This window comes from Athene noctua, chromosome 4, assembly GCF_965140245.1.
Source record: "Athene noctua chromosome 4, bAthNoc1.hap1.1, whole genome shotgun sequence".
Taxonomy (NCBI): domain Eukaryota; kingdom Metazoa; phylum Chordata; class Aves; order Strigiformes; family Strigidae; genus Athene; species Athene noctua.
The window spans coordinates 11,891,648-11,912,266 of NC_134040.1; the positions used below are offsets into that span (position 1 = coordinate 11,891,648).

Sequence of the window (20,619 nt, forward strand, 5' to 3'; positions counted from 1 at the left end):
ATCTATGTTATTCTCAAATAAAAATAGAAAGGTGATACCAATTTTGGTTGCACTGTTATTTGTCTGGTTTCTTCTTTCTTTCTTTCTTTCTTTCTTTCTTTCTTTCTTTCTTTCTTTCTTTCTTTCTTTCTTTCTTTCTTTCTTTCTCTCTTTCTCTCTCTTTCTCTCTTTCTCTCTCTCTCTTTTTCTCTTTCTCTTTCTCTCTCTCTCTTTCTCTCTCTTCCTTCCTTCCTTCCTTCCTTCCTTCCTTCCTTCCTTCCTTCCTTCCTTCCTTCCTTCCTTCCTTCCTTCCTTCCTTCCTTCCTTCCCTTTCTTTCCCTCAATGCACCAATAAAGATGTCCTACATCTAGTCTAAACTCAGATGAATTTTTGAGAGCCACCCAGGGAATTAGCTTCATAGTTGCTTCAATGCACTTTAATACACTCCATCTATACAGGCTGTTGCCTGTGAACTAGCAGAAGTCTGATCTTAACGTTCTCTCTGCTGGACACCTCTTTTTATGGATGATGTAGAGAAACACAGGGAGGCTACTCTTGCTCTATCATATCGATTTCACATTAGTGGTATAGTAGTATAGAATACTAGTTTTTGTAACTCTCTCAAACATAACACATCTTTACAATCTTCCCAGAAAATAATCTTTCTCAAGTCTTGACTGCCATCTGCTATTTCAACTTGGGACTCAGAAAAGAACTGGATTTTCTGCACAGTCATTCGTTTTGCATTTCAGTGGGCTTGTGTTTACTGTGATTACTTGAAAAAAATCTAAATAGTCCTGCAAGAATCTAGGAAATACTTAACAGAAAACATCTTTCAAAGTGTGCAAGACATTATGTGCAAAAATGAGCAGCTAATAGCCAGAAGTTTGGCATATTGTTCTGGTATTTTTAGCTTTACCACTGTTCTCACAGGATGGTGGCTTTGAAAAAAAAAATGACCACAGAAAACAGTAGTAATACCTATTACTGGAAATAAAGTCTGGAGGTGTATCTATTACTTGCTTATCTTTGGCATGTTTAGGATTCAGAGTTTCTTTAACTTGGCAAGCCTGGTCATGTCGTACATTCACTCCCATATAATTACTTTTTGTTAGTGCTATGAAATTGTTTTACATAGTCTCCAGACCTGCAGACATTCAAGCATATGAATAACAGACTCCTAACTTCAATCAGATTACAACTGGGAATAAGGTACTTAGACATGTGCAGCATCTGGTTGCAGAATTAAGATCATACATCTCTTGGGTCTTCTTAGGCAATTATAGTATGAGATGTGTGCACATGGACTAAAGGATTCGTGCAATGTGGGCTTCTTTACCTGAGATGAGCAAAAATGTTTTTAGAAATCAAAGGACAATCCAGACAGCTAATACAGCAGATCCTGCAGTAAGTACATCAGCTCCAAACAATCACCCTATTTACTCACTCCAGCATTTTGATGAAGAAACACTGTGAGTATATAGAGTTCTTTAACAAGTTCAAGCTAAAAAGTAGTGTGGGCCTGTGTGTTTCATCAAAATTAAGGATATTTTTTTGAATCACCCTAAAAAAAATTATATCTGATGTTTGAGAGATGACAGCATCTTGCAAGACCTTTATTCACCTGGTTTTACCCAATTTGAAAAGAAATTAATTATTTCTTTGGTGTCTACAAGTTTAATTAACAAGTCTATTGACTCAAAACAATGCCTGATGTTCATGACCTTAGTGTAATACATCACAGTTCAACTTAAATACCTCACAAATTCTCTCATGTATTTTTCTATGTTGTAGGATGTGTGTATTTCCAGCAGTATATTTGAGTATTTTGTTGAAATAGATAAAAGATCTATTTGCTTAACAGATTAAAAACTGTTCAAATTATATCAACATTCAAGCATTATAAAGACTGGATACTCAGACTCCTTGGAACAGAGTTTAATTTCCAAGCATTTTTCTTGATTTGATGGGCCTATTCATGAATAACTTAAAAAATGTACTTCAGAAAATGTTATTATTGATACTAAACTGCCTATGAGCAGCCCATCCTACTGAGCATGTTACTTCCTCAGATGCAGATTTATTTCCAAATTCCTAATTCCTAATGATTTTCTTTTTCTGTTTGAAATCAGTGCTAATATCACATAATGAATTTTACAAAACCCATTGAGCTGTATTAGAATAGTTACTGAACTGAACTTAATATGCTAAAATAATGTAAAAAGAGGAAAGAGAAGACTTTTCTGAATGTTTCTGTAAGTTGTTTTTAGTATATAGTCATTAATGCATTGAGACATGTACAAAAATGCATTAAAGGATCAGGAATATTTTCCTGCAGGTACTTAGAACCTAATAAATAATGAATGTGATGATTAACTACATGGGCAGAAGTACAGAGCATTACCAAGGAAAAAAATGCATAAAACCTGGTGTTTGAATGGGTGTGCACCACTGTTTTTAATATATAAAAACACTTGAATATACTCAGTTGTGTGTGAAGAGAAAACAAAAGAAGTAAGCGTGATTGAATTAACATCGTATTTTCAAATGAAACAGATTTAAATATTGCCAAGAGCAGTGAGAGCATCTGGAGTTGGGTGGAAGGGCAGCAGAATGAGCTGATCAGAGCACCATGATGCCCTTCAGTGTTGCTTGAGCAGCCACAGAGGTTTATGCAGGTCTAGAGAGCTGAAGTAAGACCACCACCAGGGCTTCTCCCTGCCCGGCGGCGACCCACCTCGAGCCTCGGGCTGCCCATGCTGGGCATGAGGGTCAAAAAGTTCCAGTGGGTCATATGGGTCATACATGTCTTCCATCGAGCGCCGGAGGAGCTTGTTGGGCCAAGCCTCAACAGGTCGCAATACAAAGTCGACTCGCCCAGCCCGTTTCATCTTGGCAGGAAGGGTGACCCTCTTCATCACCCGGCTGTATCCCGCCGCTTGGGCGCTGATTATGTATGTTCCTGGAGGCAGGAGTCGCCAGTAGTCTCCATCAGCAGCTTAGGAAAGGTAAAGACACAACAAAACAGCTAAATTTTTAGCCTTCCATCCCTTACAGTTACATACTCACATATACGTGCATGCACAGATAGCACAAGTATTTAGGGGGCAGGTTTTGAAAGGATCTCAGATTTTGATTCAGATTTTGAAAAAAGTTCAGATGTAAACTCCTGAATGACAGAAAGAGACTCAACCTGTGAAAATCTGGCCTTTGGGAGCTAATGGAGTAAAATTCACATACAAAATGTCAGTCACTGCTGTGCCTGTATCACAGGGAAGGGAATCTTTCCTTCATGCTGCTTTCCCGGGGTAAGAGAAATAACTCCAAAGACATCAAATGAATTTAAAACTATGTGAAATATAAGAAAGTGAAAGCAGAATCCAGGCTGCAATATATATATATATACATATATATATATATATATATATATATATATATATATATATATATAATGTCTAAGGAGCTAAGAAATCCCTGCTTTTATTATATTACATTCAATTACTTTGCAGACATTATAGCACGTAAGACTATGGAGTCAGAGCAGCAGCTGGTATAAATTGCCATTAGTGTAAAATGGGTGTAAATTTCCTCCAGCTGAAGGTTAGAGCCTGCAGGCAAAAGCAGGGAGTTTTAAAACAGAATATTTATTCTACATTTTATGTTTCCTTTATTTTTAATGGCAAATTTCTTAGCTCAGTTAATGTCGCATTAATGTTATTTTCTCATGGAATTTTTCAGTAATTTTTAACACTGAAATTAAAAGACCTTTTAATCATATGACATTCTTATCCCCACCTAACTCAAGAACAAATACTCCTTTTTCCTTCAATTTAAACACATTTTTTATTTAATTCTTAATTCTTTAAAGGTCCACTGCCAATGGAAAGCCATTGTCTGGGAAGAAGTTTGAAAAAGACCCTAATTCATGCCAGAGTCTCCCACCAGCCTCAAGAATCTGCATCATCCCCACTATTGTATCCCCTCTAATGTTAGTTTTTTTGAAAGCTGGAAAGCATCCACTACATTATAAACCATTCTGGCTTTACGAATTGATTCAACAACTATCATTAGAGCAAAATGTTACCATTCATGTCTTCTGTTTTGCACTTCTATGGCCTATCCTGTTCTCAGTGAAATCAATAATAAAATGAGAGCATTGATTTCAGTGAGAGCCTAAAAGCTCAGAACTTTATGACTGTGAAAATTAACAGTTGCTTATGCCTCAATACTTGTTTACCAGCTGGTGACAGGTATAAAGGGAACATAATTCAACGTTCTCGTTTTTTGCATTTGATATAACTATTTCCCAAAAGTTGCAGAAATTTATGCCTTTCCACATGAACAAAAAACATTGCATGGCCTTCAGTCATTGAAGTTATTCCAGTTAAAGTCAGTGTGGATTCTACTCTAAGGTCTACACCTTATGATCACAATATTTCAACTAACTTATTCTAAAGGGCTCCGCACCTCCCCATGCTGAGTTACAGCCTCTGAGCAGGGCCACTGCCATATTCCTGCTAACAGGAAACATAAAGGCGTATTTCTGAATCTCACGGAAGACACATTGGCTTTGACGGACAGCAGACAGTTCCAGGTGGAAGTTGTAACAACAAAGACTATCTCAGTCCAGGGACATGACAGACTCAGCAGCCAGTCTGACATGTATTCTCTTTTGTTATTCTAGAAACCCATAGCTGAGCCTTCAATTCTCTATTAAAGCACCATTTCTAAATACAACAAGACTTTTGCAGGTTAAGGTCTCAGTGCTACATTGCCCCAGGAAAAAGCTCAAACTAAAAATATTACCTGTGGTGACATCATGCTGGATGCCCCTGACAGAAATACGAGCATTTTTTATTGGGTTGCCGAACTTATCAGACACAATTCCTTTTATCCCCCGATGAACCTGGCAAAGCAAAGCAACGTTACAAGGTAGTAATTTATTACAGTACCTCCTTGTCATCTTCTACAAGGAAGAGAGGAAACAACTTTCAAGAGGTTCAACCCATTATAGAGGCTCTAGGCTCAGGCTAATGTCCCTTCAGATCACATCCTCTATTTTGGGAGATCCAAGGTGGCTGAGGAAAAGGGATAACTGAACAAGAGGGTTTTTTGGGCTAGGTATGTGGCTCTGCATTGAGAGACCCTTCTCTGCACAGATCATTGCCACCTCGTGATCTGACAACAATATTTAAAGACCATTTCTGAATGTCTGCCCTAGACCCAGAACCACAAAGAAATTAGAAGTTAAGGCTTTAAAAAACAATCTGATGCTCTATACACAATGAGAAGGCATCACTTATCTATTTGGGACTCATCATCACTCTGCTGTCTACACTTCACTACATGTCAGAGTGTCATGATAGCAGTGTGTATAATATCCTTTTTCCCTTCTCTACAAGTACAGAACCGAGCTGCCTGAGCTGATGGGAAACATGCTTGGTGGCAAACTAAAGAGCAATGTGAATTCTGTCACAGAAGGAGGTGCACAAACAGCTCACTATATTTGAAGTTCAATAACACAATACAAAACTGGAAATAAATCCAGGTATTTAAACACTAAACCTCTTGAGGTTCTTTTTTTGCAACATTCTGAAATGAAAACATTTTTTATTGGAAACTCTATATGACCTTTTTAAATGAAAAGTACTTCTATTTCAATTTTCCCCTGAACCGCTATAATCAGTGTGAGGTGTTCTTTACTTCACTTCCACCCCTCCTTCTTTCTCTTGCTCTAATTTTTCCCTGCCCATTAGCCTTTGTCACAAAAGAAGAACAGAAAATAAGAGCAAAGCATCAAAACAAGGGAAAAAGAATTGTTTTTCTCTTGGAATATAGAGATGTTTACAAATAAACATTAAAATATCCAACTTTACATTAATCCTTAAGGTGAAGCTGGAAAAAAGATCTAGTCTAGAGACAGCAGTTTTTTATTTAAGGTGAGGCTGTCTTGTCATGGCTCTCGTTAAACAGCGTTCCATACTGAGTGGAAATATTCACTGGAGGGTTTAGGAACAACTCAGTATAAGGATTTGAAAACTGTCCCTTAAGAACTATGATGATGAATCACAGCAATTTTCTTTTCAGCATGGACTTGAGGATTTATCATATGGATAGTGGATAAATCTGGTCAGAAGAGTCATCTCAGACCCAAATTTAATTTACAGTGTAGACATACTCAAAGTAGTATGACCTCATCCAACTTCACTAGTAATTCTGTAATTACAATATGACAGGATAAAAATGACAAAATTGAAATTTCTTTAATGATGTTGATTTGTATTCCTTTAGTAAATATACTATTTTTTGCTTTGCCTCAAGTCTGTGCCACATAAGTTTGGGAGAGTGTTTTGATATCACGTCTGATGGGGAGAAGAGATCAGTGTTCATGAAAATGAATTCTACTTCTGCACGTTAAGCCAAGTAGATTTGTACACACACCAAACAGCCTGGTATATATCAGAATAAGAAAAGTTTGAATTGGTTATGGCAGACTTAATCCTTATCAGGAGTAATTCAGTCATCCTTATCTACAAAGTTATTTTTCTTACTGTTCTGCATTTACTCAAAAAGCTTTTCCATCATAGACTTCTACAGTATCTCACACCATAAAAATCTTTACATCTTGAAGACTTCAATAGCAATATATATGGATTTAACCCAGCTCCATTTGGATTCACTAAAACTCATTTTCATCAGACAGCTGTAAAATGAAATGAGTTTGGTGGTCTGTACTGTAGACTTTATTGAATGATAATACTTACCACAAGTAGCAAGAGGTTGCTTAGAAAGGCCATAAAAACACTCCTAACAATTTTAAATTACTGCGTACTCTATCAAAATAAGGAATGACAGAAAGATAATCTACTAATGGCTGAGACAAAGATGAGCAACTTCTGTTTCTGCGTTCACTTACTTATTGTCAGTGAGGTATTTGTTTTTGCTGAGTTTAACCTTATTATTAAAAATTACTTTTAAATGGCATGTTTTAATGCTCACAGACATACAGTTGTTCCTTTAGAAGATCAGGCTTCAGACTTTTTAAACTACTTTCATAAAGAAATCAAGCTGGAAAGTGTGGAAACTTCATTTCTAGTAAGATACTTAGAACCTCCCCATTTTAGCTGAACCTAAATCTCCTGCTGCCATGCAGTAGGGTTTGGGCCACAAACATGGAATATGGAAAGGGAAAAGTTCCAGAAAGCTCTCTGGGAAGCAGATCTTGTTGGTTTATTCTTCAAAAGAATGGTTTATTCATATTTTTCTGAATATGCAGGTTTTCTCAAGCATTAAATTTTTGACAGTTGATTTATAATGTTGCACAAAGTATTTACAGACAATTCCCTTTTTCACTGTTTTCAAGGCATTTAGAGTCCTCAATCTCCATCCCTCCTGCAATATAGGCAAAATATTATCCATGTGTCCAGCCAGACAAACTGAGGCACTGGGGCCCCTGTTGGAGTGTGATGATTGATTTGGTGCTATCTCGATGACTAACAGGGGAAACAGTAAAGAAACGAATATTGACAAAGAATGAAGGTCCATGAAAGCAGAGCCATACCATTTCCATGTAATTCAGAAGGGCATCTCTGTTTTCATGCCAGATTGTAAAGAGCTCTTCCTCCAAAGGAAACTTTTCACATCCTACCTCCACAGTAACTTCAAAGCAATTTGTGTGAAGGTAATTAAAATCTGCCATACCTATAGGTTTAAAAAGAAATAGGAGAGATCATGAACAAGCCATGTAATTCTTAACTGGAGCTTTGCTCTTGAAGTCAGCTGAATGCAGTCCCTGTGGGTGTGGATTAATATATTGTAAAGAGTGTGCATGGCTAATAATATAAAAAGTATTCAACAAATTCCAAATTCTACAATTCGTTTCAACTATGAATTAACAAATGACACTTTTTTTCAGGTGAAAAAGCAGCATTTTAAAATATTATTCACCTGACCAAGAAGCAATGATAGAAAGATAAGGATTGGTTAATCATGGTAATTGGATAATCAGCTGTATCAGAGGTGATTGTCAAGGGTCACCAGCAAAGAGATGACCTTTTGCCATTAGTATGTTCAAAACTGTTTCTGTACAAAAGACATTGGATATAATTTTCAGAAGAATGTAAGCCAAAGATATTTAAACCTAATTCTCACTCGTGCCCCAAAGCTTTCTAAATGCCTAGTTTCAACATAATTCTAGGGATTCAGCTGAGTCCTGTCTGAAAACACAACTGAAGCACTGCTGAAAATATATGAATGCTGATATTTTATCCATGCCAGTATTTCAGAAATCCTGACAAAAACTAATTACTATTACTGGAGAAATCAAATAAGCAACAAATGAATGGGATGTTTGTTGTAGTTTTCCCTGAAAAACAGTTTATTTAAACAGACTGAAAAAGCAGCACTTGCATAGTCTGCAAGATGGATTCAAACTCATGCCACTAAAGAATGAGAGCATAACATTAAGCATTTATTTCTAGAGTTGAAAACTAGAATACTATATGCAATAACAAATTTGACCCTTGTATAGCTTGTTAACTTTGCTCAGGTCATATCAGGGCTGAATACATCCCATGGTATCAGAATATAAACGTTACCAATGTACGTTTTTCTACTTAAATCCCTTACAAGTTATGTTTTGCAGGGGTTTGGCCTAAAGCAAACTGAAATGAATAAAATTATCTCTTTCAAACCCTTGTGTCTCATAAAGGTCATATAGAGGTTTTACCTCACTTGATATGATGGTAAAGTGGTTTTACCTCCAGTGAAGCTGTACCACTCAGCACCATTTATAATACCTCCACGTTTTACAAAATTTCCACCACAACGAAGTTCAGATCGGTCCGAGATGACTGGATGTGCATCTGCGTAGGCTTTAGCCAGCATTTTAAACATCTGTAGCAAAAGGGTTTGAAATACATTTGCTTTTACAAACCATAAACACTGTCATTGCTGCTAGTAACTATTGCTGTTGCGAGCCCAGACCACACAATGAGCCACCCTACATCCTTGAGGCTGATTGAGGCGGTGAAACTCCATGCAAGGATATTCTGCCAGGAAATTTTCACTTGTCTTCATCTCCAAGGTTTTTCTCTGCAATCCAATACATTTAGCTAGAGAAAACATTAAATACCAATGGATTTTGTGATACTTGGCTTCAACCTACCATCTGGGGCAGTAGTAGAGGGCTTGTTTGGTTGTACTTCATGTCCTAGGTTTTAAAGCTGAAATTAGCTCTCCCTGTTATGTTTTAGCTCTTACTATTTTTACCCTTTCAAAAAGACCTACAACAGCCTCAGCCCAACCAGACGTTCACATTGGCAGCTGATGTTTAAAACAGACAGCATCAATTTGCTTTGCACTTATCACTCACACAGGACAACCTGCCAGTTTGATCTCAATGACAGTTGCTTCTTTGTGGGGCAGAAACCATTCCTAAAAAGTGAGGGAAAGGATGTGGTGATGGAGGATGTCACCACTGATTTCCTAAGAGTTTTGATACTAATGAAGAGCAGAGGACTCACCAACCAGAAAGGAAAAGTCACAGGTACATGTAGTGAAGACAGAAGAAACATCAGAAACTGCAGAAAACATTTCTTTCAATCAGGTTCCTGCTGGTTTTCTCCAATGTTTATCCCAACTTTGTACAGAAATACCCCCTCTCTTTTTTATCTATTTGAGTCCCATCTACAGAAGGCATAATTTCAGATTTCAACATTGAAACTACAGAAATTATCAGGTGCTACTAGATCCTACTACTCAGCATCCTGAGTTTCATTGCTTAAGAAAACATCTGCAAGAAGTTGTGTGGCTAAAATCCTATTTTTAGAAGTGATCCTGAAACTTTAAGGATAAAGACCAAAATGACCCAGCACACAACTTTGATCTAATATTTACAAATGTTTCTAATGCTACAAGCTGAGTCAGCTATGGGATCAGGTATGTGACAAAGGAAAGGTGGAAATAGAGTGTTATGTAAGTGTAAAGATGTGCTTTTACATCTCCCCTGAGTTTTTATCTATGTGTCTAAGTATTGCTCATCCCAGACAATTCAGCCTTCTTCAAAGTTCTGCTGGAAAGAAATGGATGTTAATTGTATATGTTAAGCAGAACTTTTACTGCCAATAGTTTGGGGCCAGACTCACTATCTAATTACTACAAGAAATTGCGTCCCAGTTCTGAACCTTCTGTGGAAGATATTTGCTAAAAGTTTAGAAGGTGCCTATGTGACTTAGGAGTATGTTCTTCACCTTTCCCAAAAACATTTGTAGATGTTTTATTTCCAGTGACCAAGTCCTTCTTCTCTTGTTTCACACCAAGATGCACCAGACTTTTGCTGGGCCAGTAGTGCAAATGAATGAAGATGGGTGGTAGTGAGAACAAAAAATAAGAAATCCAAAACCAAGTGAACTTGATTATAAAAAAAGTTAAACTTTTTTTTTTTTTTAAAAATAAAATGTGTTCAGATAGCAATACATTTGTTATCACTCAGCAGCAAATGTATGACTAGTCATGGACCTCAAAGAGACTTAGATATTTAGGTGCAATATGGTGGAACAAAAGGGCAAAAACCACAGAGGAATCCTCGTGACTGTGGAAGCATGAGGCTCACTTTGTAAAAAGAGGTCAGTGCTGTCACCTTGGTCAGCACTTTTACCCCACAGATTGTCACAGGCTGGCTTTTTCAGAGGGTGGGAACAGAGTGTTTCCATTCACCAAAGGAAGTGAACTTGACCTGGTGTACACCTTTCTGCTCCCATGAGCACAGGCATCAGTGCAGATTCTTATGTAAACAGGAGCCTGCTAAAAACATCCGTCTCCACAAAAGCCAAGAAATGGGAAAGTTCTGGATTAGGTGGGCTGAATCAGATGCAAGAATGTGAGTGTAAGAACATGGTCCATCTTTGAGACTCCTTGGTCTCAGCATGTACCAGCCCAGGCTGCTGTGCAGGCTAAAGAGGCTTGAAATCTGCAGTGTCTTGGAGCAGATGCCAAGAGGATCCTCATGCTACTGCATATACACCATGAGGGACACAGGGAGGTGGCAGCTTCCAGATGCATTTTCAAACAAGGAAACCTGGTCTGCATGTACTTCACATATTTGACTTAATTTCTGGCCATTATCTGCACTGCAGCATTTCACCCTGTCCTGCAGTCAAGGGTGTAAATTTGCCTCATTTCCCCTTGCACAGCAATTCGACAGGTCAGTGGTCAGAACAAGGGTTATGGCTAATGTACGGCAGCTAAGTAAGCTGCTGTATTTCAGGATGCAGGTTCCCTGGCAGAAACAGCTGCAGATGACATTACTTAAAAGCGGGTCACTTCACAGGTACAGGTTTTGCAACTTTCTGGGCAAAATTCAAAGTGATACTGATAGTGTTGTTAAGGTTCCTGTGCTGACTCATTCAAAAAATTGGTTTTAATTCAGGACAACCTCAACCCTCCTCTGTATGTTTTAAACTTCCAAGGTTGTAGCTAACTTCCCAGGCTTTGCAGCCACTGACTACGCAGCAGTCACTGGCTTGAGGTCCTCTGTCTTACACTGTCGCAAACCATTAGGGCTTGCCCCGCCGTGCACTGCATTGGGATGGAGCAGGTTGTCCATGTGACTGCATCATTTTGTTCAAAATGCACATGCTGTCCCTGACTGGAGATGATGGAGGGACTGCTGTCCTTCCATCCCACACGTGCAGATCAGGACATCCCTAGCCCAGGTGATGGGATATAAGTGCACATGTTTATGATTTCCCCTAGTCCTCACCAAGAGCTACCTTAGCTTTCATTGCCACCCATCAATTTCTTACATGGGCTTTTTACTGTGTAGTGCCTGGTTTATTTCACTGCTAAATCATTGTCATACACACATAGTAGGCATCGTACAGCTCAGAAGAAATGGATTGATACAGAAAATATTGAATCATCATAAATATTTAAATATTTAATACATGCTGGTGACAACTGTCACTTTAGAAGTCAGCCCAGAGATTTGCTCAAAGATAACGGGTGCTTCAAGTCAAAGATCAACTTCTGACTGTTTTTAACTGCTATTCATTATATAAAGAACCACTTTTTCTTAAGAGGCCAGGGACATTTTTAACTTATGATAGAAGGCTGAAAAACTAGATGTTCATCTAGTGGGTATATTGGCAATGAATACTAGATTGAGGAAACCAAAGGAAAATAGGAAAGATGGCAAAAAATTTCACAGATATTTACAGTGAGTCTCAAATGGGGAACTTTCCAGGGATGAGGGGAAAACCATTCCTGTTCATCTGACCTGGAATAAATGTTACAAGGCTGCCACCATATGGCAGTGAGTCTTTTTTTTTTTTTTTTTTTTTTTTTTTTTTTCCTGCAGATTTCAGTGGAAAATAATACTTCTAGTCAGGCTTGTTCCCTTTCTTCTGAAAATGAGTGGTAAAAATATCACAGCCTACACCCTTTAAATAGTAAAAACCTGGTGTTTCCTAACCTGTGATGTGTGAAATCAATGTTTGGCCTCACAAAACAAGGGTAAATCTTTACAGGTCCAGCTAATAGTGTGTAAATGATCCTATATTTTAAAGCACATTAAATAAGTGTAAAAATCATATTATATATATGTTTATATACCTGCATTATATATAAAAATGTAATTTCCCAGGAAAGTGGTAGAGTCCCCATCCCTGGAGGTGTTTGAGTCAGGCCGACATAGCACTGAGGGATATGGTGTAGCTGAGAACATCAGTGTTAGGTTAATGGTTGGACTAGATGATCTTCAAGGTTTTTTCCAACCTTGATAATTCTGTGATTTATTGCATTTTTAATACATACATGCATCCATACACAGACATGTATACGATCTAAATAAATCAAAGTTTGTTACTTGTTAAAAAAAAAGTTTCCATAGTTTCACACATGGAAAGCACACCAATATGTTCACTCTGGAAAAAAAAAGAATTACCTTCTCATCAGGTGTAGGGGAGAACATTTTTTCTTCCATAGGATGCCTTGAATAGTCATAAGGATAGGTCACAACCAGTTCACCCCCATGGAGGCTGGCAGAGAGCACAAATGGGATAGACCTCAACCACTTCATGACTGCTTTTGTCTCAGGAGCCACCTGAAATCCAACAGAAAAAAAAAAAAAAAGCTGTGAGTAGTCATGCAGCTCCAAAGGGATCTGATCCTGAGCAGGGTGAAGCCCACGGAAAAGGGACTGTGTCAGAAGGGAGAATGCTGAAGCTTTTTGGCTCTTCCATCCCAGAAGTTAATGTGGAGAGAGCAGCAGTTTGCTGGAGAGAGCAGCAGTTTGCTCCAGGGAACAAAGGAGACACACTGTTCACCATGGAAAAACTGAAAAAAAAAAAAAAAAAAGAAAAAAAAAAAAGCTTTGACAGAAGAATTAACTTTTTTATTACAGTGACATTTTCAGCAGTTCAAAGTGATGATGGCAGCATTTTAGGCTTGAAAAAATGTGGCATTGTACAATTACTTGCAAAACAAACTCCTTATCTGATTTAATTTCTGAATCAGCAGGATTGACTTTGGATGGATAAACCGGAATACAGGGATCAGTTTGTAATTCTTAGCACTTGTTGGAAATACACTGTCTCATTTGCTATCTGCAATAAATGAAAACTAATGTACATAAAGTACCGCAATGGCTGCAGTTTACCTGCCATGAACTGCTGCAAATAAGTCACAAAATTTGTCTTTTTGGCAGTCCACGCTCAGTAATGGTGGCCGAGGGTGTGGGCACCGGACTCCCAAAGATGCTGTGGTACCCATCTCCCTCCCGCATGCAGGTGGCTCCTTCATCCCTTTTACTGAGCAGTAATTTCACGGACCTGCTCCGGTGTTAATTCTTAGGGGTAACAGTGTCATCTGGTGGCCGGTCCCTGCAAGCCCAGACACAGGCCAGTGCTCTTTGAGGAGGTGAGGTTCTGTTCTCAGTTTGTGAAGCTACCGGGGGAAAAGTGGGTGAGGGCAGAGGCTGCTAATCTGGACTCTGCTCTGCACAAGTGCAGATATGCAGGTTTAAAAAAAAAAATGGGCAAGATCTGTTATGATAGACTTAGCCCAGCATCTATATGGGACTGCTAACATTGTATAACACCTTTGATTCCATCAGCTGTTAGAAAATCAGCCAGCCAGGATCTGAGTGGCTAATGACTAGTAACAGTGAATCAGGTCAGACATGTGCAGGAAAAAAAAAAAAAACACAAAACAAACAAAACAAAGAAAAACCCTAAAGACCTATACAGTAGGTTTGCAATAACAGTTTTCCTGGTTTGTCTGGATCAGTTCCTATTCTCCTATTGGTAGATCACAGCTTTGGGGATGCAAGGAGTAGCACAAACTTAGGTATGGAGCAGAGAAAAGCACTGTGAAGCAAAGGCACACCATGGATGTATTACAGCTCCCAGTAATGAGGCAGAAAGCAAACCATCTCAGGAAAAAGTCATATCTAAATACAATTTTACCTGGAACAATACAAGAAGATATCAGTCTGCCCATTCCTGACCTACTCAGGAGGCTACTTCCCTTCACTTATTAATTGAGTCCTCCTAGTTTTCAGGTTCCTTAAAATGCCATGCTGTAGCTGTTGAGCTGAACTAGTGCTTCCAGTCACTGCAGCTGTGCTATTTGAAAAGGCTGTGCCTTGTACTTGGGAAGAAAAAAGAACCGGAGGGTTTCCACCACTGTGAGGTGAATCATTAGATTAGTAGCTTGTGGTTAGCGTATGGACACAAGTCAAATTGTGCCACTTGTCCTCAGGAGAAACAGGCCAGGTCCATTTTGTATGTCAACCTAGTGGCAGCTGCTGAATCTCTATCTCACAACCCTTTCAACCTCAGTATTATAAAGAGGCAATTTAAACATAAGATGTGATGTAATGAGTAAAGTCTGACAAACTCAGGAATGCACAGAATGCACTTTGCACACCAGAAACTTAACCAAGGTTTTTTGCATAACTGGGAAGATTAGACACAGATTTTCCAGGAAGGGCATGACCTGTAAAACATTTTTTAAAAGGAAGATAAGAGCACTCTAAAAAGAAAGGAAAAATGCTGTGCACTCTTTGCAGTCTCACACACCCACTCATACAGCACAGAGGTGGGACAATAAACAGTTCACCAACTTTGTGACAAGGAACCTGAGAGTGTCCAAAGAATACCCACAACAGTCAAAGTATTTGCTTTTCTGGTCTTTGTACTGTGCCCTGGGTTTGACCTTTATCCCAAGGGAATTTGGAACTGAATGAGCCACTCTGACTTGAACCCTGGAAGTGTTTTGTTCATCCTTTGAGCCCATTCATATTGAGGAGTGGAAGACATCAAGTGTCTTGTAAGGGGCTGTGAGTGGCACTGCCTGCCCCATGGATTCCTGTCTGGGGCTTCACGGGTTGGCTGAGGACCTGGCACCAAGCCCGCACCCTCCAAGCCCTGTAGCACCAGCACTGCCCAAGAGGATGCTGCCCCAAAATCTCAGCAGGTCCCTGCCCTGCCTGCAGCTGCCCCAGCTCCCAGTGCCCAGCCAGAGAGGGCATGCCTGACACTAGAATCAGCTCTGCTTTCAAATAGCAATCTCAGGCCTCAGTAAGATTTTTAGGTTGTTTCTTCAATTCAGTGGGCAAGGGTGAAATGCACAGTTTTCTTTAGAGAGCTCCTAAATTCAGTCCCTCCTCCTAATTAGCCAACTCGCTCACTAGATACCTGCATAAGCCATGAGACACTGCTGTGTCACAGAGCCAAGGTCTTATCGAAGCGAATGTTGTGGAAAATCAGGAATTTCAATGTCACTATTTCTATCCTAATAGCATTTCAGTGACATCATGTACAGTGATTAAGGCTTTGAAATGTGCACATCCTGGTTCAGCTCCACTGGATGATATCAGATGCTATCTGTGTCATTCTGGCCTTTCATAGGCTTTTCCTTTAATGTGGGTTTTGTGGGTTTTGATTTTTTTTTTCACTAGGGCTCTTACTTTTTAGTCAGAGGAGATCAGTTTTAAAGTATCCACCTCACAAGAACAATTCTGCGTAAGTACAGAGAATAGTCACTACCTTTTTCAAACCTGAATCTCATTTCTGTCAATTATACTGCAATTAGTCACTGTCTCCATGGCTCTCAAAGATTTCTTTTTTCCCTTTTAGAAGCAACCAGACTCATTTTCCTAAAGACTATGCCAGCCTCCACTGGCACAGACTTGCAAATTCTGTTTGAATCAAGCCAATTTAACTGACTTCACTTCAGATGAAGCCTGAAGTGTCTCAGTCTGAGCCCTCAGACCACTTATTACAATAATTCATAATAGTGGGGAACAAAATGCACTGTGCAGCAAGGGTTAGGAGGAGGCAGGAGCTCTCCTGAGTTTATGGGATTGGCTGGGAACTCGCTTTCCATTTTCTGATCTTTATACAATGCCCTGCAATACTCAGATAATTACTTTAATAAGGCCAGTAATAAACACTATTAAGGAAATGAAAGCTGAGAGGCTGGTGTTGAAACATCCAATCTAATGCTCTTGCATGCACAGAGTTGACTACTGTAATAGCCACGGGTTCATCTGCCTGACAAAATTGAAGCTCATTATGGGGGAGCTGATTTGGCTGTCCTGCATTACCACCAGCAGAGGAGAGAGATGCGAGGCATTGAGACCACTTATTGCCAGGTTTCTGAACCGTGTAAAATTGCAGTCAGCAAGGAGATTTTGTGGTGCCATCCAGGCCACAAGTAAATTGGTTCCCTCGTTTTTTCTGCAAATCACATGGATCTGGAGAAGCTTTGAGTGTTGTTAAGGTCAGGACCCACTTTGGGGAACTTCCCTGAGGTTTGGTTCTTTGAGGAATGAATCATTGGACCACCACCTTATTTCAATTTCTTCTTCAAAAACGGGAGAAGGGATGTATTTATAGCCCCAGGTCTGCACCCACTGAGGCAGAGCTCAGACAGAGGATGGTTGTGTGCCATGACTTCCTGGTCCCTTGTCTGTGGTGACAGACACCCCAGGGTGACCAGCACACTGCAGCTGGGCCAGATCTGGCCACAGCAGGGGGGTAACTGTGGAAAAAATGTTAGGCTGTCTCCATCCAGCCCTCTATAAACTGCTATGATGCTACACAGCATCTAAGAAAGCTAAATACATGGTCAGAAAAATTATGTCTGCAAGTGTCTGCCTACCACTGACCATCCCAAAGACCATCAGAAGGACAAGAGCAGAAGTAGAACTTGGGGAGGGAGAGGGAATGTTAGAGACAGAAGTCCAGAGAGTTACAGGGACTCTGAACTGCACAGTGTAAGACAAGCTCACAGCTTGCACCGCTCACTGTCACAAAGAGGAGCCAAAGACAAGTTTCTCCTTCCTCAGTGGTGCTTGAGCCTTTAATCCTGCAACTCTGGATGCAGAGAGAGAAAGAGCACATGGCTGGAAGAAGATCTCCATCCTTTCCTTCATACCTCAAAGTCTGCTGCACAGCCACTAGGTCCAGTCTGAAAGGGCAAAAGCAACTTTTCTGGATACCTCTATGGAAAACCAAAGGCATTTTCAATAACTTTTTTTTAGGAATGCCAGGAGCTCCTGTAGCTTCTCTGCATGTAGCTCAGGAGACAATACAGCCCATGAAAGTGCTCCCAGGAGACTGGGACCTTCACTACTGATTCTGCAAAAGGCCATGCAAAGAAAGCACTCTGCCTGGTAAGTGAGATGTTGCCGACACTGACTCATCAGCCATATCTCTGTGGACGGGCTGGTGGCAGTGCTTGGTGGCTGAGCTATATAACCTTGCCAAGAACTGAAGTAAGTGGCTGCGAGTTCATGTTCCTAAGACAGGAAACATCTCCCGGCAAGCATCTCCCCCAGGAAAGCACATACACTGATGTGGGTCAAAAAGCCCAGCAGGTAACAGACCTGCGGTTGTGCTGAATGGCCAGCCTTGAAAAGGTTGAGAGCAAGACACCACTTGCTCTCAAATAAGGAACCCAGTGAGAAGCTGTGACCAAGAGAGTTGGGCTCTGCAAGGGCGTCTGAAATAGCACCAGTGACTCCCAGCAAGCTAGAAGCATATATACATTCTTGTAATGGTTTATTAGGTATTTTCGATTTTGCATTTTCTTCTGAGTAAACATTACTTTAAGTTACAAAAGATGGCAAGTTCCTGACTAAACTGATTTTGTCTTGCCCTGTGGGAACAGGATGACAGATACTGAACTAAAGTGAGCCATCTTCAGAGAGCTGCTGTGAAACACAGGCATATCCAGCTGAAGTCACGACTTTAGAGGATGAGGAAGAGGGTTTCCTAAAAAGAGAACAGGGATGTCTCCAAGCCTCAATCCTATGGGGAAAAGCAAATCCCCTTGGAGACCAGGTAATACTCTGTAGTGGATCCAGCTCAGAGCTCACACCTGCAGTGCTCAGGTCGCCTCTGCAAACAACGTGCTTCCACGTCAGGTATCTGCAAGGCTGGGACTAATCCTACTTCTGAGATTCTCCATATTCAGTCATATACCATTCATTTGTTGAAGAAAAATTTCAGTTTGATATCTACACGCTGTTGTTAGATGTACAGCTGTGAAAACTACTATACACAAGTGGGATGAATCAAAACTGTTATCTTTCTAGACTTTTCTACTAAAATCCCCTTTTTTCCAGCTGTTTTCATTTGACCTCAGGCTCTGCTCCACATGCTCTCAACCCTTCTTTCCCATCTGAGGCTCTGTACTCGCATTTACCAGCTCACTGGTATCTATCATTATTCAGTCAAAAGTTGGAAACAATTAAGCATGTGACCTTATTCTCATGTAGAAATTCAGTGACATGATCTGGGATCTGTATGATTACATGCATGAAAGAGAACAAACTTCTTGACAGTAGTTGTATCAAAAATCAGTGGCATAATACAGTGTGCATTACTGAGCTTCTCACAACTTTGCATCTTTGTATGTACATTATCTTGAGGAAGCAAGGTGTTTTTATTCAGATTTCACTGTGAAATAGGGTACCAAAACACTGGGACAACATCAGAGATGCCTTTAAGATTTAGACCTGGCCTCATATGAGAACACCTGCAGCAGAGTATAAAAATGAAGTATGGTCTCTCAAATCTTCTGTTAATAAACCAGCTGCTGAAACAGCCTTGTTCCTCACCTGTTTAAGGCTTTGTGCTAGCAATAAAAATTGAATTAGAATAAAACAAGTCTAAAAGCAGAAGAAAAGCAAAGCTTTCAATGGCAGAACTACTGATTTGGCTTCCTGTGTTTCTTCTTCCAGGGGGAAATAAGTTCCATTGCGACTTGCTAGTGTTGGAGGCTGCTGGGCTTCCAGCAACACCAGTAGGACTAAGCTTTGCATCCCTGGACATCACATAATGTGAAGCTTCATGAATGCGAGGCCCTGCAGTGCTGCCTCCATCCTTCTCCCTGGAACTGGAAACAGCAGCAACTCTCCCTTCCAGCACCACTGCAGCTTGACAGGCTGTTTCCATTGCTCCAGCTGGTTACATTCGTTTATAAACATCCTTTTTGTGGAAGCTGATGCCACACAACTTTACATGAAGCCTTTATATGTTTTCCAAAGCAGAAACTACTACTGCATCAAACCTGTGCAGAGTTTAGTGCAACGAGACCCAAATCCATGAAGTCTTTAACATCTTACCAATTTAAATCACTGATGATGAATCATTACACACTGTGACCCCCTCCTAACAGTCATTATGCTTAATATAAAATAGCAAAACCCAAATTATTCACAAATTTTGCCAATGATTTGTGACACCTGCCTCTGGCCAGACCTACACCATGGTTTTCCATGCCAATTTTGAACCTGATCAGTTTATCCTACTTATAAAATCTGATTACCAGAGAATAACTTCAAACCGAGCAATCTCAGTTTCTTAAATTCTGAGTTGCTCAGTAGTATATGTGATTTATAAAATCTGTAATTCATACCTTACCCCACCAGTAGGATTGTGGAATGGGGATGTGGTCAAGGCGGGCCCCACGAATCCCAGCTCTTCTGTAAGCTTCAGATGTCAAATCAGGGAAATTTCTGTTCAGGTCCAAGTTCTGAGCTGTCTGTCGTCCAATGACCCATCCATTGTAACCAGCTCCCTAATTTGTAATGTAGAAGCCAACGTCAGAACAGCTTCATATTGTAAAATACCACTTTGTGGAAATTGTTTCAAATGACATTTTAGTCAAGATAAAGTTTTAAAAGAAGTCTAAAGTTTTTAAAAGAAGTAAAGTCTATACTGTTAAAAAACCCACACTTAATAATTTTTTATCCCATGAAAACTAACACACTAGTAGCATGCAGGAAGCATTTCACTCACCAGTGATGTGACTCATAAGAAGAACACAGCAGCTTCTTACTCAGCACAGAGCAGCATGCAGAGTGGGTTAGAGGAGGAGAAAAAGAAAATACAGCTGGTGCTCCAAGACAGGATCAGGCAGAAGGCATTAATCCCAGACTCATACAACACACAAAGGTCACCACATGAGCAACAACAACAAGTTCCTATTTTCATGCTAATGGTACTATTGATAAAAGTGAGGTGAAAAGAAGAATATCAGGTAACACATAATAAAAGTTTTGTTTTCACAGGTCTCCTTCAGACATCAGCTGATCTCAAAAGCTGCCATACATTATGAAAGAGTGA

At 39.8% G+C, this 20,619-nt stretch overlaps 1 protein-coding gene across 1 annotated transcript in view; it reads right to left on the reverse strand.

Moving 5' to 3' along the window:
* Positions 1–2,507: 2,507 nt before the first annotated feature.
* The window catches only part of CPZ (carboxypeptidase Z), a 37,425-nt gene continuing 19,313 nt past the window's right edge, over positions 2,508–20,619 (reverse strand). The window contains exons 6-11 of the mRNA XM_074903748.1: positions 19,910–20,071; positions 12,924–13,082; positions 8,740–8,875; positions 7,542–7,681; positions 4,787–4,886; positions 2,508–2,978 (exon numbers count right to left, since the gene is read on the reverse strand). Of these exons, the coding sequence (XP_074759849.1) occupies positions 2,623–2,978; positions 4,787–4,886; positions 7,542–7,681; positions 8,740–8,875; positions 12,924–13,082; positions 19,910–20,071 (1,053 nt within the window). The 3' untranslated portion in view covers positions 2,508–2,622. The remainder of the gene's footprint in view (positions 2,979–4,786; positions 4,887–7,541; positions 7,682–8,739; positions 8,876–12,923; positions 13,083–19,909; positions 20,072–20,619) is intronic.